Below are 26,350 nucleotides of genomic sequence, written 5' to 3'. Positions count from 1 at the left end.
AGTGCAGTCCCCCATCTCCGAGCCCTTGCCTGCATGGTGGGGTGGATCACAGGGCAGATGTGCATCATCCTCCTGAGGACGTGGTTTCCTTCGGGAAGTCATTTGGGTTCAGGAGCAGTAACGGAGCCTTGATGTGTTTTGGGTGATTGGGAACCAGGTCTGGTAGACATTCTAAGAGGTACACCTGGCTTACAGTTGGCATGTTATTACACAAAATAAAGAAAGCTTCTTGTTGTCTCCCGTTGGTCACCTGTGCGTCTTAGCTCCGAACCCAATGAAAACCATTGTAGATGTTTCTGTCACCTCAGGCAATGATGTCTTGAGTTCTGCCTCATAGCTCTGACCTCGGTTCTGGGGAAGGTTATGGAACAGATCATCTTGAGTGCCATCACGTGGCATGTACAGGACAACCAGGTGATCAGGCCCAGTCAGCATGGGTTTATGAAAGGCAAGTCCTGTTTGACTAATCTGACCTGCTTCTATGACAAGGTGCCCCCTTTAGTGGATGAGGGAAAGGCTGTGGATGTTGTCTATCTAGACTTTATTGAAGCCTTTGACACCATTTCCCACAGCATTCTCTTCGAGAAACTGGCTGCTCATGACTTGGATGGGCGTACTGTTTGCTGGGTAAAAACCTGGCTGGATGGCCGGGCCCAGAGTTGTGGTGAATGGAGTTAAATCTAGTTGACGACTCGTCACAAGTAGTGTTCCCCAGGGCTCAGTATTGGTGCCAGTTCTGTTTAATATCTTCATCAATGATCTGGATGAGGGGATTGAGTGCACTCTCAGTAAGTTTGCAGATGACACCAAGTTGGGCAGGAGTGTCAATCTCTTCAAGGGTAGGAAGGCTCTACAGAGGCACCTGGACAGGCTGGATCGATGGGCCAAGGCCAATTTTATGAGGTTTAACAAGGCCCAGTGTTGGGTCCTGCACTTTAATCACAACGATCCCATGCAACACTACAGGCTTGGGGAAGAGTGGCTGAAAAGCTACTCGGCGGAGAAGGACCTGAGGTTGCTGATTGACAGCCACCTGAACATGAGCCAGCAGTGTGCCCAGGTGGCCAAGAGGGCCAACAGCATCTGGCCTTGTATATTTTGACTGGATGACTGTATGTATGACTGGATATTAGGAAAAATCTCTTCATTGAAAGGGTTGTCAAGCATTGGAACAGGCTGCCCAGGGAGGTGGTTGAGTCACCACTCCTGGAGGTATTTAAAAGACGTTTGGATGTGGTGCTTAGGGACGTGGTTTAGTGGTGGGCTTGGCGGTGCTAGGTTAATGGTTGGACATGATCTTCAAGGTCTTTTCCAACCTAAATGATTATATGATTTTGTGATTCTACGACTATGAAATCTGGGATAGGTTTGTACCTGGAGGTAGTATCTTCTTCTATCAGACCAACTCGTATAGTTGTAAAAATGAGACAATTTCCAGGTTTCTGGGCCCTTCTTCAAGACTGAAAAAGAAGCGGCAGTTTTCAGAACTAAATACAGGATGAGAGCAGTTGCTCAGAGCTTAATCTGAGATGGCACAATTATAGATCATCTTGAAACAAAAGTAGTTGGTACCTGTGGAGGAAGGAGGAAAAGATAATAAAATTTCCTGCAGTTATCCTGTGTATTTGAATTTAGTTTAGTGTAATTTATATTGTGAATCTCAGCTGGCCATAGGTTTGCTATGGTATTTCATGTTCCAACACCTAAGTCCATTGGAAAAGGGAGAGAGTCATCATAACATTTCACCCTTAAGGTGACATTTTGGTCCTTCTCCACAGCTGTGTAAGTCATAAATCAGGAACCTTTCCCTTCCCTCAGCCCTCTCCAACCCTGAGTCATCTTCCATTGTGTGGACCATCCGGGTCAGGTTGGGCTGGAGACCTTAGTTGGGTGATTTTGTATCTCCTGCTGGGCTCTACATGTTGTCGGATGGGTGTATTATGTCCAGTCAGTGCAGTGGTTGGAAATAGCGTGCCTGGTGCTATGTGGCGAGGATTCCCAGGAAACTCTCGTGGTGGTACACTGCATGGTTGGGCAGGTGGCTATTAAATAGGAGCTCAGCAAGCAGGTGCAATATGTGCAAAGTTTGGCCTCCTTAAATGCAGGCTATCTCCTCTCCTCTCTGTAATGATCTCTGTTCCTCAAAAAAACCTGCTTTAGGTACCTTCTAGAAAGTCTTTTCATGTGGCTTTTGCATGTGGTAATTCAGTTTATAATTGCCTGTATCAGCTGCTTTGGGAAATCTTCCACCTTTGTGCTACAGCAACAGCAGAAAGTTTCTCACAAACTGCTTATGCAGATAAGACTTAGGTGCAGAGCTGAGTGTTAAGAAAAATTTAGTGTTTTTTTGCTCCACTTACAATTGGCATTTGAGCAGTGTGAGCTTGTCTATATGAATGTTTTATGGAAAGCATAGTATTTTAGCAAATTTGCATTACAAAGAGAGTATGTAAGGTACCGGGTTAATGAGTCTGAGGCAGTAAAGTGCTTAGAATAAACACTACATTTGACTGTTGGTTTTTTTTTTCTACAAAGTGTATTAATTTGCAGAGACATTTAAGCTGAAACCTGTTTGAGGCTTTGCAAATGGCTTCTTTCTTATTCTTCATGATAAAAGTGCTTTATAGTGAGATCTCAGTTTGAGAGATGGAGATTGGGTACATCTGTCTGTCCATTTTCCCAGTCGTGCAGCATCCCAGCATCCTCTCCACGCTCTACACGGTTTTTCCGATTCTGCAGTTCCTCAGAACAGGGTACTGTTTCCTTTAGGAGACTGCCACAGTCAAATACCATGAACTTAGTTCTCAAGAAATACATTCTGTGGTATAAGATTTCCCTTTGCAATTTATTTTATGACCCTTTTATACCACTTCAAATGATTCATCATCTTTCATGGTGTTTCTGTCCTTCTGATGTTTGCTGGCTGTCACCCTGTCCTTCCCATGTCACGCTGCTGGGCTCTACACTGCCCGTTCATCTCTTCTTGCTACATAAATCAAAAGTTGTAAACTTAATTCTGGCCAGGGTTGAAAGTGAGGAAGGTCTGATAATAACAGAGATAAAGGCAAAATGCAGGGTGTAAGTTGCCAACTGACTTTATATAACTCTCCTTCATAATCTAGGTAGTGTTTGAGACCTGATTTAGTTTTTGTTTTGAATCAAAATTCACATGCAGTCATTTAGGGCAGTAGTTTCAAATAATGTGTGTGAAGTGGGTGGTAACACGCTCCTGCACGTCCTCATGAAAGTAAGCGGCTTTTGCAGTGTGAAATCACCATGCATGTACCATCTTGTGCTTGGTTAGGCACTCAGCTAACTGCATTCACTGCTAATTTCACAAAGAATACATGAGAAACATTTTGTGCTTGTTCATAATTAATAGTTTGCTCATTTATTGCTCCTTGTATTTATGCCTCCATTACTGCTGCAGGCATAATCTGACACGGGCTGAGGTCAAAAGATGTTGCCATTGATTTCTGTGGGTGTTAAAGACCCTATGCAGACAGTGTTCATTGATCGAATAGTTGTTGTCCCTGTGTACCAGTGCTTTTTAGCTTCTTACTCAAAGAGGATGTGAAAAGTGGCTAAAGATGAAGTTATACGGGACAGGGATGGGCTCATCCTCCAGAGTCTTACTCTTTTTCCTCCAGACTTCATCCCCCTCACCCTACCAGCTGTCAGCTCACACTTCATCCTGGCCCTGGGGCTCACCCAATCCCTCCATGAGCAGACTCAGCTCCCTAACCCAGTAAGAAAGAACACATGCTTTCATGATCCCCCCCCCCTCTTTTTTTTTCTTTGGCAGCAACAGACAACCAGTGCCGGCAGCACTGCTGGCAGGGAAGTTTGCAGAAATTTGACATTTCTAGCAGGGTCTGAGCTGCCGTGGAAGGATGCTTAAGGGCCCACAGGCTGCAGATGGCTGGAGAACAGCTGCTGGCAGCACGTGTGCCAAGGAGGGTTGATTGCCCCAGCCCAGAGCCCCAGCCCGGGTTGCTGCATGGCAGGGGGCAGGCTCACTGCTCTTGCCATTGCTGCTGCGTCAACGGATGGGTGTTCACCTCCTCTGTGTGCTGGCTGCTTTTTCTAGCATCCTCCTTTCTTTCTCAGATTTTGTCTGATTACATCAGTGCCAACTGTTTGAAAATATAGAAATGTATATGTGCATATAAAAGTATACAAAAAGATATAATCAGTAATTAGAGAGAATGTTATGAAGCTCTATTAAATCATAATTACTGCATACAAGACAAATAAAGCTGCTGAGTTTAGCGCTAATTGTGTTACTTATGCAAAGTACACTTGGTCATCAGTGTAAGCATGTATGTCCCCATCCTGATTGCTCTTCTTCTGGCTCTGGCTTCAATGGTGCAGTTGCTTTTGTGGCTTTAAGCCCACCTGAGGAAACAAGCAGTGTGTGTGACCCCCTTGGTGCAACCTTCCTTATGTGATGCCCTTGGAGCACTTCAGGGGTTTGATGTTTGTTCTCCGTGTGCCATTTGCTCTTTTGAAAATACTTCCTGTCACAGGGCTAGCTCTTTCCCAATTTTGAGATCTAAGCGATAAAAACCTTGGTACGAGCTAATCTTTCTAATCTAGCCTCTATATGCCTATGTTTGGCAGTCTTGATAGACTGTATCCCTGATTGAGCCTTCATTATGCTGTTAATGAGATGTGAAGAGCTTGCTGCAGCCAGCATGGTAATAGGAGACCACCAGCTGCTTTGAATGTAGTTTTTTAATACCTGAAGTCTTGGATATGAATTACAGATGACATGATTTTCTTACTTGATCACATCAAGTGATGACATGACTTGAGTATGTCACTCACACGAATGTTGCCTGTGCACGTGTTACTCCAAAATCTGTATACACATTCTTTAATACAGGATCTTTGCATTTCATTAAAGGATAGGAATGCTATAAATTCATTCCATATTGATGCTGTGAGTAACTAGGAAGGTTAAGGGATGAAAAGTATTCATACAGTTCAGCTGAGAGATTTCCAAACAAATCTAGAGAGGAGTTTTGGACAGAAACCTGCAGTTTGTTAGAGCCATCAGGGGGATAAGTTTGAGTGAAAGCATAAGCTGAACCATGTGAATACATTTTTAGAATATTTGTGGATGTTTTAGGAATTTTCCAAAGGGTTGGTTTATCAATACAGACACTCTTTATAGGAAAATGTTTGTCATTTTTGTCAGAAGTCTTAGTCAAAAAGAACTGCCCCAGAGTAATGGATGCTGTGGCTGGGAGAAGGTCCTGGAGAGTGCTGTTTGGGTTCCTTAGCCAAAGGGAGCAGACCCATCTATCAAACCTTACTTGGCCATGTCCCATGTGAATAAATGCCCTTAGTCCCTGGCTGACCAACCTGGCTGTCCTTTTAGCCTGACTGTTTCAGGGGAAGAAGTCTCTTTATCTCCTCCTTCTTCTCTTTTTTCTTATTTTTTTGTTTCATAAAATTCTGATCTGGAATGGGAAATGTTTTAAAATCTTGAAAGCTTTTCCAAGCTTGGATTTTTTTTTTGCCTGACTCCTGCCTCACCCTGACTGCTGAGTGGGCAGTGGGCAACGTGTCTTTTCTGTCTTGAATTCTTCCAGTAAAAGCAGGATGGAAAATCAGTTTTCTTTTCCATTTGAGTAGCGTAAAAGCCTTACATTGCTCTTTGATGAGAAGGCTAACCTGCAACGTAAGGCCCCATCCTCCCTTGCTTGAGGGGAAAAAAGGCAAAAGAGCATCTTTCTTCTCTCTTGCTGCTTCAGCCGACTGCTGGCCGCAGGCTTTTTGGAAAAGGAGGCAGCAGCAGGGCTGTTTCTCCGGTTTAGACACACGTGGCTGGGAGAAGAGGATGAACGTGCCAAATGGGGGCCCTGGTGCATCATTCTATGTGTTGATATTGGACACGTGTGTACTGCTGCATCGATACTGCTTTTTAATGGAGCAAGGAGAAACAATCAGCCCAAGCATATTTTTATACATTGTTTTCCCTTGCATTGAGGGGAAGTCCAGGTCTGCTGTCATTTGCTCTACTTAGGCTTAGGTTTAAGGAGGTGGAAATGTCCAGGACCACAGAGCTGGGCAAGCAGGGAGGAGAAGCTCAGCTGGGGCTTTAGAAATTGTCCTTTTCTCATACCTAAATAGCAGAATTACAAAACCAGTTGTTCCCCAAATACTAAGGGAGGGTTGTGTTTCATGGTTGACTTAGATGCCTCGGCATTTGTAGGCACCAATCTAGGGTTTTCCTTATGCTGAGGCTTCTTTTCAAGGTTTTCTCCTGTCTGTCCTCTCTAGCATCTGAAAAGATGCTGGTTCTCAGTGTGGGAGATACTTTCAGGGGCATTTATAATTGCTCCTGTCTTTCTCAGAGCTGATTCTCAAGGAACCTGTGGAAACATAACCATCTAAGGGATCACTGCCCCACTCCTAAATCTTGTTTGAAATAGGTTGCAGGTTAAAAGAAGACTTTGGGGGGGGTGTTGGGGGATGACGATGCAGATAGCCACAGGCACACAGGAAACCTAGCTAAAAAAACTGAATAGCTTCTCTGCTAGTATGAGATTTATATGATACTTTTTTTTCTGCACCTGCCAGAATTTGAGCCTGTCAATGCTCGCAGTTACTTGGTTAGGTGGCCAGTTTGCAGAAGAAATGGACATTCCTGCCCTGCCCTTCTGCCAGAAAGGAAGAAAAGTCTTTCAACAAAACACTCAGCTGAAAACTGGAGTTGTTCATTGGAGAGATGCAGAAAGTGAAATGCGTGGAGGCTCTGGAGGGGACGTTAAGCTTGCATGGAAAGCTAACTGCTCAGGAGGATGTTATTTCAGCAATTCATCACAGTATCTGAAATGTCAGGAGTGGAGGCCTGGGTTCAGTTCAGGGAGTCTTCATGGTCTCAGTTGTTATTGAGAATAAAGACTTATTAACCTAGGTCAAGGATCCACAAAATGTGCCCTTGGAAGAAGGAAATACAGCGCAGAAAGGCAAGACTTAGCTACTTGGGGTTTAATATGATGGGTAATAAATCCACGTGCAGTGCCGTGGTGGATCCTGACCACTTCACGCTTGTCGTGCATCTTCTGAAAAAGCTAAAATAATACTCCATTTAGTGCTTTAGTTTCTCATGGTACAGGTTTGGCTGGCAAAGGCAACACCTGCAAACTGAAAATCCACCGAAGTAAACCCTGTAAATGGAGTTGTGCTTCTGCAAGGTTTTAACATTTTTGTGTAGCAGTTTGTTGTTTTGCTTTTGTTCAGTAGCTTTGAATACAGTTTGAAAAATTAATTTCTATATCCTCTTACAGATTAACTTCATCACACCACTACACACTTCATCTGTTTTGTTTGTTGGTCTGAAATCCATGGGACTGTCATAGTAGTCAAGATAAGCGTGTGTATACATGGGTTGGACTGCGGCTTGCGTGGATGACCCTTGTAATTAGGGATTTCAGATATGGCACTACAGACTGTTGATGCAAACAGTTCTGAGTTTAGCCTTGCATAATTGAAGCCTGACGTTTTGGGTTTGCTCAATGCTTTCATAACTAAAATGGATGTATTATCCAATAGAGGAATAATAGAAATGTTGACACTGTTGGCAATTAAAAACAGTTTTGGAAACTGAATTTTACTACTCCTGATTGCTTTTGAAATAATTTGGTTTTCAATGTTACTTTAGTATTGGCTTATTTATTAAGTTTTTTTTCTTGTGTGACAATGAGATAATTGTTACTTATTTTTTTCCTGTAAGCAATTATAATCAAAGCAGCCAAATATAGACTCTGCTTTGACCTGGAATCAGAGTGACCTGTCAACATGAGGCTACTGTACTCTTCAGCTTTTCAATTTAATTTTTTTTTTTCATATGTGCTCACCAGAATGCATTCAGTAGGGCTGAAAAAATTGCATTTAGAGTTTTTGGTGTTCATTAATTACAATGGTGCAAAGCTGTAGAAACTGGCAGATAAGACCAGGTTTGGGTTGGTTATTGAAACAAAAATTTGTGACCTTTTATTTAGGATTGTGTGGACAGTGTTGGGTCAAGAGTGTCTGAAGTGGCCGGAGGAGGAGATGCCAGCAGGCTGCGTGGGGAGGGGTAGTTGCAAATTAAGGGAGGAATTGCAAGGAGTTGACTCTAGGGACATTTTGCAGCAAAGTTTTGCTAAAAGGAAGCAGAAAATACTTTCTTTTAAAGTCAGCAGTTTAAGGTAAGGCTCAGCTTTCATATTGAAACATATGGGTACACCTAAGACTGTAGAAGTTGTTTTCTGTGATGAAAGACCTGGACATTTACAACTGTGTAGCAGAAATAAGGGAATGAATATGAAATAAGACAGAGTAAATAATGCTGTTAAGTAGTACCAGGAAAGAAGTCTGGAGCAAGAAACAAGGCTCTTGAGATAGGTATAAATGCAGAAGCCAGAAGTAAACAGCTGTACAGAGGGTGGAAGGATACCATTTTTTGGCAAATTCACTACCTAAATGCTGTGGTTGATTTAGTTATGGTGGGGGAGCCACTGTTTGCTCACGGATGGGAAGGAAATAAAACAGTGCTCTGTGACCAAATCGTTAACATTTATATAGGAACAAGGCGAATGACTGATTTTGGAAGTTATGCTTAATGGCCCTTACTAATTTCCTGCTAAAGGTAAAACATGCAAATCCACATTACCATAGAAGTCAGGTATTAAAATGCAGCAACATCCATACCAACATGAAATTGCATCACCAGTGGTGCTATTGTATTCTGTCAATATTTTTCATTAAATAAAGCATACTTAAGTGAGAAGTTGCTTTTCAATAACGTCTCTCTTTGCACTTCACACCAGAGTTTTTTGCACTTAGTGGGAGTACTGCTTTCTGTGCTACCACCGTGTCTCGTGGCTCTGTAGCTGCTGCACAACTAACACAAAGCTCCTCTGTTAAGTTCTTCCTCAAGAGCAAAGACAAAAATCCCTGTTTTGTACTGCACTGTTTGAATTTGGCCTCCAGCTTTACCTTGGAGCACGTGTGTCGGGATGTGATGTGTTGGTTGAGGTTAAGAAGTGTCTTGCCTTCCTGGCTCATCCCCCTCCTATCTGCTGGCGTTAATGCACGTGTAGTTGCCTCCCTCACCCGGGTCTGTCAAAAATGTCACAGGCTCGCGGAGCCGGTTTTAATAACAGGGTTGTTTGACAGACACGTGTTAGGAAACAACTCCTTGGCGTTACAGCAGCAGGCGGGAGGGAGGCAGTACCTGCTGCGGAGGGAAGGGACACAGGGCTGAGTTCCTGGGGCCAGAAACCAGCTCCCACAGTTCGGCTGGGGTTGGAGGAGCACCTTAGACCATGTTTTTGCAGCAGCAAAGAACAAGTATATCGGAGGCTGAGAGTGGCATTCCTGTCTGCACTGAGGTATTGGTGCTGGAGAGGTTTTACGATCCATCAGTGAATGGGAATCAGCAATTTCAGAGATGCTGTTGCCCAAGTTAATTTTATACGCAGGGTCTTTGTATGGGGGGTAAGACTGATACTTGAAGTTCAGCTCCAGAAATGCAACACTTACAAATCTGTGAGCAATGAAGTTGTTTGTTTTAATGGGAATGGTGGGGGGGGGGGGAAGCGACACATTCAAAAAAGGTACGTGAATTATCTCCTGAAAAAATCCTTTTTAATTTAAAGTTTATTGCTTTATCTTGACTTTCAGAAAGCTCCCATGAAACTTTCTTGCTTTTCAAAGCTTGATAAAAACTCTTGAAGTACTTTGAAACAGAAAATTTAATAGTGAGGCATTTTGAACATGGAACAATGTTTGTGAGCGAGTAATTTCAACAGGTACTAATATGAAACAATGTTGTACTTGAAAGGCTACAATCGGTATATACACACAAACTGGGTAGAATATCACTGGGAGCAATAAAATGTAGGAATTCTTCATATTGCTTTCATTGCGAACAATTTTTATGATATGGCCTGTGAAGCAATTGAAATGCAGAGAGCTGGCACATCACTAGACTGATAATTCCTCCTGCTACTTACAACTTATTCTTGGTACAGATGTCCCCAATTCTTTCTTTCTATCACATTAAAGTTTCTTGTCTGCTTCAATTTCATGCCTGCCTCAAATGTAGCATTTTTTTAAATTGTCCCTCCGATATTTTTTTCCCCTCTTTAAAAGTTTCCATCAGATGAAATCTAGCTGCTGGTTTTTATCCTAAGGTTTACACTTAAACTTTTAACAAGCTTGTTTTTAAGAACAGTCTTTCCTTGAGAGAGCACTTGGCTGCTCCATCAATAATTATGTAGTAATAAAGCAACTGTGTAAAAATGGCACCTATGTGCTGAACAGATTGGTTTGCAGAGCCACTGACAAAAAGATGAATGTTTATTACATTTTACTACTTTTGGTTCTGCAGATGCAATACAGCTATTTTCTTTTTGGCGTAAGTGTCATGAAAAGTAATTTCCAATTGTGGAATGTTTATGATAATAAGGATGTATAACTAGGGAGAGCCCAGGCTGACTTTCAAATACCAGCATGAGCCTGCAATGCTGGTAATTTAGAAAAAAATAGACAAAGAACTTTTTTTTTTTTTCCCTAAGAAATTTTTTAGACAATTGCTGGGACAGAACAGACAGGGAACCCTACAATGTCATGCAGTTATGCTTCTGAATTAATTGCTACCGTATTAATTCTTGATTCCCCAAAATTTGGCAAGCTTCCTCATCCTCCTTGCTGCGTCCAAAGTTTTCTACTTCTAATTTTGCTACAATATGGAGAAAATTGTAGTGTCTAAAAATAACACGAAAGCCTGAAATTGTTCTTCTTTCAAATTCCAGTATAATTAAGGCTGTGATTTAGATGACTTTGTGTTGTTCAAATCTGTCCTCTTCTTTTGGTCAAACCGTGGAATAGCGTAGTCTGTAAGTTTTCATGGCAGGTAGGTGCGCAGCCAGTTCGGTCCATCGAGCTGACTGGCTGCAGTGTCACTGCAGAGATGACATTGTCTCTCGGTGGCAGCTGAGAAACACCTTAAGAATTAAACTTGTGTGGATGCAGATGTTGGGATCCCTGCCTCTGCAGCCCCCGGCACAGCCTCCTGGTACTCCTTCGTTGCCTTTCCCCACGGGGGTGCCGGTGGGTACGGATGCCTTGGCACAGCCGTGCTGACTGCCTGTCAGAGGTCTCCTAGCTATAAGGTGTTTCCATCAACTTGCAAACCTCTTCAGGGCAAAGGCCAAAAGTCGTTGGTTCTCCACTGTCACTGCCAGAAATAGTGATTTGGCCTTATTTTGGGTCTGTTACACCCGATTTAGAGTGAGGGGTGTATTTGGTCCTGCTCGAGTGGCATAGCTCTAGCTTCACCCCTTGTTACCCAGGGGCGATGGCAGGGTTGAGGTCCATGTGCCTGGTTTGTCTCAGCAGGAGGTGAGGAGATATTCCACAGACCAGTTTGCTGCCACAGCCCTGAAGTCTTTGTGGCAACACGTAGCTACGTCAGCAAACGCTTTCAACCCGGGTCATTCATTTCAGCTGGCAGCTGCTGACAGTAATGTTCCTTTGCTTGGCTTTATTTTAGCATTTAAAGATTTTTATGTTGATTTTGATGGCATGAAGAGAATTGGATGGGAGTGTTTTGTCTGGACTTTAGTATTCTCTGCTTTATCTTGCTGGTAAAATTCAAAATCTTACTCTTTCAGGAGACAGGGTTTTTTGTCTGTGCACTTCATCCATCCTTTCTGTCAGCCCATTATTCTGAGCTCATTTCACTGCACAGTTAATGATGCTTAAGTCTGCTGTAGAGAGAGTTTACCTAGTTAAAACTAACATAAAGAACAATCCGTCCTAGTCTTATATAAAGAAGTAAAAGAAATAAAGAAATAAAATATAAACTTCAATTCCATAGGAAAGGATAATAGGTCTGAATTTGAAATAATGATCTGGTGGGTTGGGTTTAGTTTTGTAATGAAATAGTAAAAAGTTATCCAAAGCTTATTTTCAGGAGATAACTTTGTTTTAGCTAATTCAAAATAAACATTACTGATTTCAAAGAAATCAATACTGCATTTAATGCTGAATGTGTTTAAATGAATTGGTACACGAAATGCACATCCCTCTCTCCAAATGGGCTGCAGACACATAGTCATGTTTCTGAGAATTGGTGCCATAATACAGTTTGTTATCATGAACTTAAATTAAGCCTCATGGGAAAGCATCGTTATTCAGTTAATTAAAGAACAACTTTGATACTATGCCATATGCTGTAAAATAAAATGGGTGCATGGCAGAAAGAGTCACGAATCCTTTTAGTGTATGTGAGACTGAGCCGTGATTTGTGACTTTCTTCTTGCCTCTGCAATACCGTGTGAAGTAGAGACCTAATATACTTAAATAATTAATTACAGGTAATGGGATGTGGGACCTTATCTTTTCCAGTGCTCTCTTTGCAAGATATTACCAGTCTACCTGGTTTTCGAGGCTTACTAAGATCTTTCCAAACTCATCACCTCGCCCTGCATTTAATCAACGTTTAAAGAGGGTCTTTCGTGTGCCTGTGCCCCAGAGAATGCCAGATTGGCGAGAAACTGTAAAATCAGCAATACGTAACCTAGCTAAAATGATATATTAAATATAGCCCTGTTACTATATAAACTTTACATACAACAGTCAGATGTTGAGATTAATCAGAATGACAGGCTGTACAAGCATATGGCTGGCCTTTCTGATAGCCATTAGCTTGAAAGGCCGGCTTTGAAACAGGGTCCATTATTTATAGGTGAATCATGCTGCTGGGCTTTGTCGGGAAAAGGTTATTTCTCAGCTCCACCAAAGCCTCCTGTGCACGGAAGTGCCTTTTTCCACCATTCCTGGAGAATAAGACAAATTATTCTCCAGGAACTTCTCCACAACTGTCTTCTTTTGGAAAGCTGTGGTGTCGGAGGGCATTCCAGCACTGTAATGATGGATCTCAAGCATATGGAGTACACATGCTAATTATGCTGTGCTTACAGTTCAGTCTATCCAAATGCCAAGGCATTGGGGCCTCAGAGCTGCTGCAGGCAAAATGTTAAAATCCTTCACTGTCTACTGCGCATCTGGGCAAAGGTTCGCTGCAGTCCCTAAAACATCTGGGGAGAGGAGGAGGGAACACATGTGTGTCCTCTTTAGGAGTTTGCTGCAGTACATGTGCTGTCTGCGGCAGGATTGTGCTGCAGTTTGGCCAGGTGACCAAGGGAGCTTGCCATGCTCTGCTGTCACCTGGAGCCACCCAAGTAACGCGTGTACTTTGCAGAGATCTGTATATGCTTCATATAGTTGCTTGAATGGATGTAAAAATGCCCTGGTCCCTGGCGCAGGGCTCATATGTGAGCTCTGTTTGGGTTCAGAGCAAGATAGAGAAGTACTTTACCACCTACCTGTTTCTCAGCCTTTAGGCATGGCCAGAGACAAAAAGATAGCACTTCATCTAGCAAGAAAGAGCACAACCTCTGTGATTTTTATTTAAAAGGATAGTCTCTGCTGGCTGTGGCCATCTGTTGCATAATGGACTGCTCTTAGCACAGATCTGCATTTCTGTAGCTGCTACCTTTTAAGAATCCAAATCCATGCCAGGTTTGTAAATCCCAACTGGTGGTCCTGATTGCTGAACCAGAGTCAGGGTCTTACATGTGTGATCTCTCTCTGCTCCATTCCTCTGATAGTCCTGGCGGTGTGAAATGCTGCCTGGTAGCTGCTCTGAATCCATCCCCCATCCACACAGACTGGGGGTCTCTGCCTTTGGGCAGGGTTCCCACCTAACTGCTTCATTTAAAAAGCTTTTGCTTTTTGCAGGGAAGCTTCTGCTCTTGCTGGTTATTCTGCTAGAGTAATAATAAATAATAATAAGAAGAATAATAAACTTGTACCTTCTCTTTCCTCTCCCCATCTCTGTAATTCCCTGCTTGCTATTTCTCATTAGCAATGAAGGAAGGAAGAAGCTGGGTAACAAAATGAGAAATTTCTTACCTGATAATTTTCTTTCAGTTAACGGCTTCTCACCATTCAGCCACCCCGGACAGCACACTAAATGGCCAGGATAAAAATTGATTTTTTTTCTCTCTAAATAAAGACTCAGGTATATAATTTAATATATTATATTGTGGTGTTGTCTTAATAGTAATAATTGCCTGCTGAAGCATTTCTGTCGTCTGGGTGGCTTCTGGTGGCTGGTGCTGAGCTTGTCACCAGATCTACCATAGACCAGCTCTGAACCTCAAAGGAGGGGGTAGAAGTTAGCCCACCTTTGCTGATAGAAGGTAAGGGTGATTAGAAGAAAATTGGAAGTGGAAAGTTCAACTCATTTGTCTTTCTTACTCGTCTGGGTGAGTTATTTTGCTAGGCTATTTTTAACCTGGAGCAGCTCTTTGCTCCAGACCACAATGCTTGGAGCAAGAGGAAGACTGCTTCTTTAATGGGAGAGCTGACATAGGCCAGGTTGACATGGATGAGAGTCCGTGGCCTCTGGATGCCCACGCTGGCCCGTGTGCCTGTCCCAGAGGCGGTGAGTTGTTGGGTAGGAGTGCAGGGGTAAGCGTGGTACCTCTGACAGGGCAAGAGATGTGCCAGAGTTAGGCTGGGCTCAGGTTTGCACTCCCTCATGATAGTTCAACCATTTGTACTTCTGCTAAAGGAAAATTGCTTTAATTTTGGGGTCATCATCTGAGCCAACCTTGACTTCCCAGTGATATCCTAGGAAAATAAGTTAGCTTTGCTTTTGAGTTCCAGTCAGTCAAATGAGCCTTAAAATGTTGTATTGCAAGTCTCCTCAAATTTTTCCTCTGCCTTTGTAGCTTGAGAACTGTGTGTGTATATATGGCTATATATATTTAAGTCTTTTTCCTGATGGAACAGGATTTGATTCATTATTTAAAATGTATATATAAATAATCCAAGCAAAATTCTAAGATTTGCTTCTAAGTTCTCAGCAGTGCAGAACTCCCCGTCTTATTTTATTTGGTGCGGGGAGGGCAGCATGTTAGAGGAGTAGATTTACTTCTCAATAAAACCTATGTCCTTCTGCTGGGGTGGCTGAGCGCCAGCCAGGCAAAGATCCTGGGCTTGCAGGGATGGACAGCAGAACGTTTAGCGCCCACAGCAAGACCTGGCTACTTAACCGGCAAGCTGCAGTTACAGAAATGATGCTTCAGCACTTAAACATTAAACCAGCTGTTCCCTTTATGGCTGGCTCGGGTGTAAAGTGCTCCTGCTGTTTTACATAGTGGTCTGGCAGCATGGGGAAAGTGAGCTGGAGGCTGATCTGAGCCCGGCTGCCTTTGGTGTCGGCTCTCCAGGGCGTTGTACAGCCCTCGCCCTCTGCAAGAGATACGGCGGCACTTTGCACTTGTGGGGTTTGGAGAGGGGAACTGATTAAGATGCTGGTCAGTTCTTCTCCCTGGCCTCTCCCTTTATATAAACTGTTACTGTTGGAAACCCCTGCAGAGATTTAAAAAAATGCAGAAAATACAGGCCAGAAGGCACCAAAAAGAAGGAAGGGTGGGGGAAGGGAAGGGAAAGGAGAGAAAAGATGCCAAGAACAGCATAAAAGGCAAAGGAGGAAAATAGAGCAGGGAATTGGTGATCGGTTGGAAAACAGCAATAAGTGGGGGAAATCTGTCTTTATAGTCTCCATTTTTAAAACTTTTAAGTTCATAACTACTCAGGCAGGAGGGGGTGAACATGTGGCTGAGTGCTGAGGTGTGAGTGTTGCACCTTTGGCAGGAGCGCTGTGATCGGTCTTGGCGTTTTTACATGCAGAAATCATGAGTTGGAGAAGACTTGTGTCTGTGCACGGGAGCTGGTGCCATTTCTGGGCTTTGGACCTGAAAAATGTCATTTGTGGTAACTAATTAGTAAGTTTCTGGGTGCGTATTTGTCAAGTTGATCATTGATGGTTATTGGTTTCATCAGCAAAAAGTAGCTTTTTTCATATTGTTCAGAGCAGCTGGCCTCTGAGCAGTTGGCCATGGCAGCAGGGTTGTGAGCTTAAAAAAGAATAAGTTGCACCAGGTAGGTTGCATAAAGGATGCTCTTTTTCACTGTTTTGAAAAGGTGTTGTGGGGACACAAACGTTATTCCAGAAGAGGAACATCTGCTGCTGGTTTTGAGGACAGTGTCAAGATGTTCTTCAGTTCAAAAGCTTAACTTTCAGCTGTATTTATTTTGGGAGGTTGAAAGGATTTTTTTCTTAAGGGCTTTTTATATTGCTATGTAGTTCAATAAGGACAGGCTTACCTTTTCAAAGAAGAATCTTCAGAATCAGAAAGGCATTGTTTATTGCTGGACTATTTTTGTAGTACCTGCTTTAAAAAACATATGTATTGCAGGGAGGATGTCTGGAAAGAATGGAGTGATTGACTGTTTTTCTGATGAATTAGTGCTTAAGATAACAAATTTCCATGTCTGTTAGACTAGTGGCATAACCTTTAACTGGATATAAAATGTGTGGATGTGGTTTGGTTAGATCCATCCTGGACTGCGAGGTGAAACAATAGCATTTGTTTCAGTGTGGATGTGCTGCCAGAAAAGCAGCAGGGTTGGTGGTTTGTGTTTGTTTTTTTTTTCAAAATTGAAAATTAATTTATAAAAAATTTGTTCAGTATCTAATAAAAGTTCTGTGAGAGATGACTGACTGTAGGAAAAGCTCTTCTCAAATTTCATTCCCATATATCATTAAGCACACAAATTTGAAATTCTGTTCCTGCAATGGGATAATTGTTCTGCGACCGCTGTACGAAGGCGGCTTACGCGGGAAGGCCGTCAGTCAGCTACTGCGGGGGAGACGTAACGCCGGGAGCTTGAATCTTAGTATGAGGAAAGAGAGATGCAGGCACTTAATAAAGATGGGTTTGTAGTTCTGTGCCAGGTTAAGGCCAAATCTTGTAGGAAAACCTCCTTCTGCCTACAGCGATGTGGACAAGCCCGATGTAGTGGCTGCAAACTGGCCGGGGCTGATCCTGGCTGTTGTTCCTCTTTGCTTTGTGAGAAGGTCCTATTTTCAACACAGAGGAGCAAGTAAAGAGCTAATGAGCTTGTACATCCCTGCTTTTGTACAGGCTTGCCTTGCACGGCCACTCTCTCACGCTTGCAATAGTAGGGTATGTAGCAGATATGTGGAATTTCTGTGTTTTTATTAGATTGTATCTTTGCCTTTTTTGCTTTTCATTTGCATCTGTTTGGGCTTTGCCTCTACGCTTATAGTCCAGGCGTGAGGAGCTGGCTGGTGGGTGGTTTGCAGTGCCAGGGCTATGTGTCCTGGTGCTGCCGGGCAGCCCGGCGCCGGCCGGGGATGCCTCCCGCCATCCCTCACAGGCAGGAACAAACGTTTCTGGGAAGAAGGGGCCTCACTCTGCATGGCGCGGTGTGTTTGCTTTCTCTGAAGGAGCTAGCAGGCTGGAAACTTGGCTTCGGCTAGAGAGGACCCCTTAACCTTGCCTTGGCAGAAGGAAATAATAAAGTGACAGACTTCATTTATCTTTCTGCTGTATGCGTGGCCTTGTGTGCTCTGTGTGCCGTCAGACCTAGATCCTGGTGTCGAATTGGCACTATGAAGGAGTAGGCCGTGATTTTTCAAGGTGGCTTCAGGTACAGTAAAATAAAAAATTTTCACTTAAATATGAGCGTACATGTCATGCATTTTGTAACCTTATTTTGTCAGTAAGTGCAATTAATTTTGCTCTGTCCTTATGTTTTTGTGGTGTACTTTTGTTGTGATGGCACCTGATGATATTGCCAAAGGTGAGCGAGGGCAGCCCAAGCCCTTGGCAGCCGTGGGGTGTGTGCTGGGGGACACGGCAGGGCCCGCTGGGATTGCACAAAGAGGTGCCTTATCTGGAGCAATGAGATCAGCAACAGCTTAAAAATGCCGAGATAACCTCCCAGCCTGCTCCAGAGGCTCCTAACCCCATATTAATAAAATTCGCAGTGTACCCCGCTCATATAGGCCCGCGGACTCTGTGCACCCCTTGACACACGGCAGGTGCATTTGCACACCCATCGATCCTTGTATACAGCACTTCATGCCACGCTGCTGCTGCAGCAGCATTTTTACATCCATTTCTCTTCCCTACCTGATGCTACGGCACTTTGTCTGCCCTGCACCGCTGCCGCTCCCCTCCCAGTTACCCATGCTAAATGACTGTTCTCTTCATGCTCCTCGGTAAATCAGTTATCTTCCCCTCCAGATGGGTTCTTGTCCCCTCTGATCAGCTAATCAATTATGTTCTGGTGCGGTTGTGCAGTGCCTTTTTTGACGCTAAGCTACTGCTTTCCCTTCACTCTCCTTGCAGCCCCCAAAGTGGCACTGGCACCGCTCGTCAGATTTAGCTGCAAAAGCGTTTCTGCCCCATTGGGTTCCTCTGACGATCCGCAGGAGCTTTCTGTGGCTCTGGTTGGTTTTAATCCCTCCCTGGAGAGCAACAATCAATCCTGCTACTTCTGATGCCCCGGGCTCAGGTCATTCGGTTTGTTGCTTAAGGATTTTTGTTAGTGAGAATGCCTCTCCCAGCTATTTTCAGATTTTGTTGTGTGCTAGCCCCAAAGTATTTCTTAAATGGTCTGGTGTTGTGCTGAATAGATGGAAGGGTTCTTTGTTTAAACACTCTTTCGGCTCTCTGCTACGAAATGGTGTGACAGAGGGTGTGTTTGCTGTATGGGACCAGAGCACCAAGTGCCTTCTATTATATCTGCTCTGGAGGATTTCCTGGGAAGTGTTCAGCCTCCATTTCTGTCTGTAAGGAAATCCTCTTATCTGGGCAGAGCAATAAATACTGCTGCCTCCTGTAATAGAAACAGAAAAACACATTCTTCACATGGCTGTTTTTAAAAATGTGGGGTTTAGAGTATATCGGTTGGAATGATTCTTCTGTAATAAATCCCCATAATAGCGTGCTATGTATACATTTAACTAGCTGCACAGAGGTAGAGGGAGGGAGAGATGGTGTGTTAAAAGAGGGTTTAGGGTGCATTTAGTAATGACAAGAACAGTAAATAATCCTACAGGTTTACAAACCTAATCCCCAATGTCTGATTGTAGCCCTCGCGTCTACTAGAGTCGGTTAGAGAGATTTTAAAAGGCTGTAAAGAAAGGGCTTTTGGGGGTTTTTATTTTTAAATATTGGGGAAGTTGGCTGGGTGACTGATGGTGTTAACTGGCATGAATGGAGTTGATTTGGGACCTTGATGGAAAGCTCTAGAAGTGCCCATCCTCCTCCGCTTGCCACAGGGATGGTAGGTGAGGATGGAGTAGGCTGCTCCTCGCTGCCTTGCTCTACGCCTTTCACAATGGTTATTTCGTTTAAGAACTGGATTTGGGGGAGGGGAGATTGTTGTTTTTAACACCCAACTTATTTTCTGCCTCTGCCCTGCAGTAAAGTGGTTGTTTTTCTTAACAGAAGAAATCCGTGATGTCTAAGAGCCATGCCATGTGACGCTACTGCTTTTAAATAAGCTTTTAAGATGTTGGACCAGATGTTGGCCACATCTGTGTTTTTATTTCGTTGAACATTTCATTTGAGCCCTTTTATTAAAAGAGAAAATGATCATTTAGAAATTGTTTTGAAAAGTTTAGCAGCTGGGAAGATCTTTCTGGTATATAAAAAAGCAAGGGGTTTACTTTCCGTGCCCTGGAGTGAGCGGTATAACATCAAGCAGACGGATATTTATGGCTGGTAGGGTCTACTCCTGTTAGAAACGATTGCTGTGGAAATTTTCAGATCAAAACGGATGTATTCTGTTTTGAATTGGCATTCTGTAACAAAGCATGTCTTTTTTTTCCCAGTGAAAGCATTAAGGTTTGAAGGCACCTTCTCTTCTGAAAAACACCTTGCATTTAATGAATGCCTATCACCTTGGCAGGAAAAAAGGGCGACTTGCAGGCAGAGGGATATCCTACAATTACTCCCTGTACTGCCATTATGGGGTCTAAGAAATGCTTGTTACGTATAACTTGCTTCTGGATCCTTCTCTGCAATTTACCACTTGGAGAATGAGTTTTCCATCCCCATTGCTAATTGATCCAATGAGAGAAACTGGCACCTAATTCAGTAACAAGTTATATTTAAAATGACATGTGAAATTGTTCATGGTGCCTGAAATTACATCATTTTCAGTCTGGCATATTAGGGCAGTATAAGGGAACAGACACCTACTGTACTGTGACATATTAAATTTTAAACCTCTGATCCAAAAATATAGCAGGGTATAGGAGGAGTGAGGTGCTTAATGATGAAGAAAAGCAGTGGCAGCTTGATTTCAGTGGGATATTTTTATTGTTCTTAAGATGCTGTGGCAGTTTTTACAACAGATAATCTTGGGGTGCAGTTTTATGTAGTTGAGCAGTCACTTGAGTCGTTCTGTCACTACTTTCAAATTTTTATTTTCTGGCCTGCGATTTTCAGAACTTAGCAGTGATTTTTAAGGTTGTCTCCCTTTTTCTTTGTCCCTAATTTCAAGCCTGTGTAGATAGTTGACGGTTTAGTTTTAGTGCAATGAATATGGAAAAAAGAAATAGAAGTCTTTTATTCGCTCAGATAAACCAGATTGAAAGTTGTTTTTTTTCCCCCAAAACCTTGAGGAAACAAAAGGTAGATAACACAAAGAAGGGGGAGGCCATCCCCCCTTCCGTCCTGCAACTTGGAGGTCAAAGTGCTTGGCCAGAATATGGGAGACTCATTTTGAGTCCCATTTCTGCACAAACTCCGGTCCTAGGAGACAGGTTATTCTGGCCTGGGCAGAATAGCTCTGCTGTTGAGCTGTTTTATTTTGTGTAATGAAATATTTCTTGGACCCAGGTCGACAGTCTCCTGGGAAGGTGTCTCATCCACTAGACTACAGTATTTACACCTTTTCTTAGTGAATATTTAAGCGTTTTGCTTGCTGGAAATCTATATCTCGGTTCCAGCAAGAGAGACGTGTAGTGCTGTTTTGCAGTGTACCCATGACTCCCGTGGGGGATGCCGCGTAGGGTGACTCCTCTCTGCGCTTTGCATGATTACAGTTTGCTAAAAAAAATTCCAGTGAGTTATATTAAAGAGGCAGCAAACCACCAGGGTGTATTTTGTCGCCTGCTTTTCCTCTCTAGCCTTGAGCCAAGGCATGCTTTGCCATGCCCTTAGGTCGCATCCCTGCCTGCCTGGTGGCGGGGTGCCTGCACGAGGAGCTGGTGGCCCTGGTGCAGAAAGTTCTGATCTTACTCCTCTGTAGAGAGATCAGACCAGAAGAAAAGCGTACGTACTGAACAATTATATTGTTATTATAAAATATTTTACAGTTCTAAATTATTTTGGGGGAAAAAGGTTGTAAAGTAAATTTGGTGCCTGGGTCTAAGGTACAGTTAATTTCTAAATGAAGAGGAACGAGGAATGTTCCTTAAGGCCTTTTCAGTTATATTAACATCAGATTACCTGAATTGGTAAAGTTGATATTACATTTATGAGACAATCTCAGAAGCAAATCAAAGCACAGTGTTATGCAGTTCTTTGCAAGAGGACATTTTCTTTGGGGTGAAACCTGTTTTGCGTATGACTTGGTATGGAAAGAGTTAAAAACCTTCTGTTGATTGTTTAAGGCGGATTTTGAAAAGACATTTGTCAGTGCTCGGGGTCTGATATCAGTAAATCCCCGTTGAGTTGAGCAGCCAGATCCTTCGCACCACCTCAAGAAGTGCAGCCTTTTTTCCTAACTAGTTGTTTTGGTTGGATTCCTGACACTGATTTCACACACTTCAGGCAACTGGTTTAAATGCCTGAGTTTTGCCAAGCAGAGCATGGTTTGTACCTTCTGGGAATATTCATAATTCCTTCCTTTGCTTGTCATCACCATTTGGTGCTCCTCAAGCCTCAAGGGTCCGCGTTACCATAACCTGCTATTGGATCAAAGAGCTGCAGCTGCCTTTCCCCTCTGCCGGTCCAGCACCATACTGCTCAGGAGCTGTGCCCTGCAAGAAAGCACCAGACTGGGGAATCAAACCATTCAAAGGTCTGGGTTTGTGGGGGGCACATCCCCAGGACTGGGGACCAGGAACCACGACAATGCCAAGCTGTTCTGCACCATTTCAGTTCTAATTTGTTATTGCAGATTGTTGAAACTTAATTTGTTTATTTTTTCTGCAAGTAAATGGGTTAGGTCATCCCTTGTCTGGTCGTGATTATATGTAATGGAGATGACCAAGATTGCTCCATTCCCTAGCATAAGTCTCTGTTGAATAATTTATTTTCTTCTCTACCTGGACTACATTAATAGTGTATTACTACTGTACTTTAATGTGATGTGGAAAATCAGGTTTTGCTGCTGTAAATTGTGCCAGTCCCAAATTAGGTCTCAGTTCTGTGCTGTTATGCTTTTTAATGGATATAATATTAAAAAATGTGTTTTCACAGAAGTCTTAATAAATACAAAACTAGAAAAATTACAGTGAAATTGTAACTACAGAAAGCCATTATTGTTTAATATTTATCTAGACCCTTCCATAGCTTTTAAAAGTTATTTTAAAATTTGGAAATGCTTTAATAATTCCCATTTTACAGACAGAAAAACTAATACACATCTTTTTACAGAACTGCTGTGAAGTAAGTGGTTCAAATGATGATAGATCAGAATCAAGAAGAAAGCCATGTTATGACTGTCAGCATGATGTGTTATTCACTGGTCAACGCTGCTTCCCTGAAAACAGAAAATATTTTCTAAGTCATAATTTACGGATGAATCGTTGACCTGTAGGCTCTGACAGAGAAATTCATGTTCATCTTCCTAAACTGTTTTCCCCAGCTTCCTGCTGAACATTCATGGCTGTAAATTAAAATGGAAAAAAAGGGGGAACTGGAAGCGGTCGGCAGATTTTTAGTACTGAAGAGGGCCAATTGCTGAATTTTAAATGAATTCCGTGTGGTTCATTTGTGCGTGCAAGTACCCCCGTATCGAAAATACTCTGCAACATGTTAAACCTCCTGGATGAACACAGAAGGATGCAAATCTCTGAAGAATGATCATTAAGTGTTACTTTATCGTAGAACTTGAATTGTGATTGATATTGAACAAACATCCACCTAATTAAAATGTGTTCTTTTCTGTAGGTGAGAATACGGGAGACGGTGAATTAGATCTGAGTGGGATCGATGACAGCGAAATAGATCGGGTAAGGTGCCCTCTTATCCTGAGTCTCTCTGCATTTGGATATCTGAGAAAGAAAAATTATTCTTATCTGGTTTATCCTCTCCCCTCACTGCCTCTTCGCTCTGATCTATAGAGAGGTTCAAGTGATCTCAATGATCTGAGATCAAAAGCACACAAGCCTGTGAATTTGGTGTTCCTTGCCCAAGTTATATATATATACACACACAAGACTGCTGCTGCTTGCTCTTACCATGCTGGAATAATTATGTTTTAGAATGTCTTTTATTCTGAAGAAGGACTTTTAAAAGTTTGGTGGAGCTCTAAATTCATTATTTAATTAAGATATATTCAACATAGGAGGCTGCCATGGAAACTGAACTGTAAAACCAGCATGTACAGCTTCTGTGTTCTTTCAAAGATTTCTGTAACATTTTCTGGATTTATTATTATTTGTGTGGCAGTGAAAGATACCCTTTATCATATAGCCTGAATATGACAGACGGCTGTGGAAAACAGCTTGTTGAATGCCACACAGTGGGTCAACACGTGAACACGTGGCAGAGTCCGGCTCTCCTGTCTGAGCCTGCTGCCTCTCCAGCTGCCACACTGGTTTAAAGTGTAATTTGAACAGATAACGCCAATGCTCAAAGCTACTTTTGGGGTACAAAATCATTGAGAGCGATGAGGTTGCATACGGATTACTGATCTGCAGAATGTTAATTGGCGATGGACGAAGGAGCAGGAAAATGCTCATCTTGACTCCAGCCGTGAAGCAGGTTTTGCTAGGCTGGGTGTTAGGAGGGGTCTTGTGAATCGAGTGTATGTGGTATGGAGGGACTGGAGAGGCTGAAGGTTTTCAATATAGCAGGTGCATAATTTAAACAAATACAGGGGAAGAACTGGCACATTTTCTCCTCCTCCTAGACTGTGATGAGGTCATAACTCTGCTTTTATGACCTCATGTTCATTTCCATGGCAATAGACTGTAATATTGTAAGCTCAATATTATGAACTCTCTAAAATCATCAGAAGGATGAATAACTGAGCTAGGAGGAAGCGAGTTTTACTATTACAGCTCACCTTTAATAGAAGCAGATGAAAGAGTGAAAATATTGGTCTGATAAACCAGGACTTGCACAGCTGTTTGCTCGCCTTGTTCGCCCTCAGAGGAAGGGCTCCTCACTGCATTAGTTTCATTTGACTGGAGTTATTTTTCTCATAAAATCCTATATGTACATTTTACTTGAGAGAGAATCTTGAATGCTCGTACCCATAAGATGGAGAAATCTCAAATTGTTTTTCTTGCACTTAAACATTGTTTTACAAGTCTTAGGTCCACTGCTTAAAAATAAAGTGTCTGGCTCATGAAGGATGACCTGATTTGTCTTCTCCGTTCTGCAGCTCTTCACGCCCAAACAGCATCGGCTGTAGAGAGCTTTTGTTTCACAGGCAGTTGTGCTCAATACTGGGTTTATTTTAAGTCATTGAAGAGGAGATCTATCTACCAAACTGCCAGCCTATCCGCTACCTACCTGTTTATTTATTTCTGTAATTAATCTGAATAGTTCTAGATGTGTTTTACAGCTCCACACCTACTAATGATACTAAGTGGAGCTAACTGAAAAAAGCCTAGATGAGCCCCACTCTCTAAAATCTAGAGGACTAAAACTCCAGCAATCTAAGCTGGTTTCATTGACACAGATGTGCCCATTGAACTAATAATCTCAGTAACTGTGCCTAAACCTTCACAGAAACGTACCCAGAAAACAGATGTTTCTGTTTTGGTAGCACAGGGCAATGGTTCCCATACTGTTTTGAATTACAGACCACCATCAACACGCAGAATTACTTGCAGACGACCATGTTGTCATGGCACTCTCTCATATCATCTGAAAAAGATCATAAAACCAGGAACATTTTAGGTTAATTACAGACCACGTACAATGAGTCCTGGATGGTTGTTGGTCACCCCATCATAGTTTGGAAACCAAGGGCTGTTTTTTGAAAACATGATGTTGTTTTTAGCCAACTTTAGAAGATACTAGAAATGCTCTCTGATTATCACATCTCAGTCATATTTTCTTTTATTAATGTATTTTTTAAAACAGAATGCGAATTGACCTTGCCAGTGGTTTTTCAATTCAGTTTTGCTCTATGGTTTTTAAGTTGATTTCTGGAAATACATAAACTTGTTTTGTCTTTTAGTATATACTTAACGAAGCAGAAGCTCAGATAAAAGCAGAGCTGTGGATGAAAGAAAATGCAGATTATTTGAAGGAACAAAAAGGTAAGTATATGGGACTAAAATTCTCCTTTTGGCTCGGGGTGCTGAAATATGAAGTCTGTGTAATCTTCACGCCGGTTACCCTTTTGTCATCTTTCAGAAAAGGAAGCAAGAATAGCAAAAGAGAAAGAACTTGGGATTTATAAGGAACACAAGGTATTAAACTGTGTGCTAATTGTGTCTGTTTGAAAATGTTCTGGAAGTTCATTACGTTTGCTGATCAACTCCATGTAGGATGTATGGGCATAATGGTACAGGTCACCACTAAATGAGCAAAAGCTATTGTATCTCTCTACCTGTTATTGAAATACAAGGCTGTAATTTTTCAGGTGGTGAGTAAAAGACTTTCTTGCCCAAACTTTTATTTTAAATTACTGTTGTGAGAAAATTTTGTGCATGGCAAAGTCAGAGCTGGCTCTTTGCATTTATGATTGCTGTCCTAATTGCTTGCTTATCTAAATACAGGTCTTAAGACATGCCTAATTTTTTTTAACGTGTGCATGGGGAATTTGTACTTGCCATAACGTCAGTAGCTTTCTTTGCTCTTACAATAATGATTTCTTTATGAAGAACTGAACAGATCCTTGTTACAGTCACTTGAAGGAATATTTTGTTCTACCTTTCATAAAGAATGTGACAGTTATGTTAACAAATGGCATGTCCTGTCTCCATGTTTAGCAGTTTAAAGCAGCCTAATTGGCCATATTCATGATTTACGGCATTAGTATTTTGTGTAATTGAGCAAGTGACAAGTCAAATCTTCCACATGCAACTAAAATCCATGTTAGTTTTTAGTGTGTATATCCTCTACCTTTTTTTCCAACTAATGTGAGAGACAGAGTTTCCTACTTCCCTTAGGTATTTCAACAATAAAAACAAAACCAGACAATGAAACACTGTTTTATGCTTCAGAGTTTCTCATTCATCCTGCGCTTACAGAGATGT

General features: G+C 42.3%; 1 protein-coding gene across 3 annotated transcripts in view; it reads left to right on the top strand.

The window, feature by feature from the left end:
* Positions 1 to 26,350, top strand: part of BRF1 (BRF1 RNA polymerase III transcription initiation factor subunit) — a 175,629-nt gene that overhangs the window by 103,453 nt on the left and 45,826 nt on the right. For all 3 annotated transcript variants that reach the window (XM_064460929.1, XM_064460931.1, XM_064460932.1), the window contains 3 exons: positions 23,082 to 23,143; positions 25,327 to 25,408; positions 25,506 to 25,561. In XM_064460929.1, the coding sequence (XP_064316999.1) occupies positions 23,082 to 23,143; positions 25,327 to 25,408; positions 25,506 to 25,561 (200 nt within the window). The remainder of the gene's footprint in view (positions 1 to 23,081; positions 23,144 to 25,326; positions 25,409 to 25,505; positions 25,562 to 26,350) is intronic.

The sequence above is a fragment of the Phalacrocorax carbo genome, chromosome 9 (genome assembly GCF_963921805.1).
Source record: "Phalacrocorax carbo chromosome 9, bPhaCar2.1, whole genome shotgun sequence".
In the NCBI taxonomy this organism is placed as follows: domain Eukaryota; kingdom Metazoa; phylum Chordata; class Aves; order Suliformes; family Phalacrocoracidae; genus Phalacrocorax; species Phalacrocorax carbo.
Note: the sequence above shows the minus strand (reverse complement) of the source record. Positions and strands in the feature narration are given on the sequence as shown.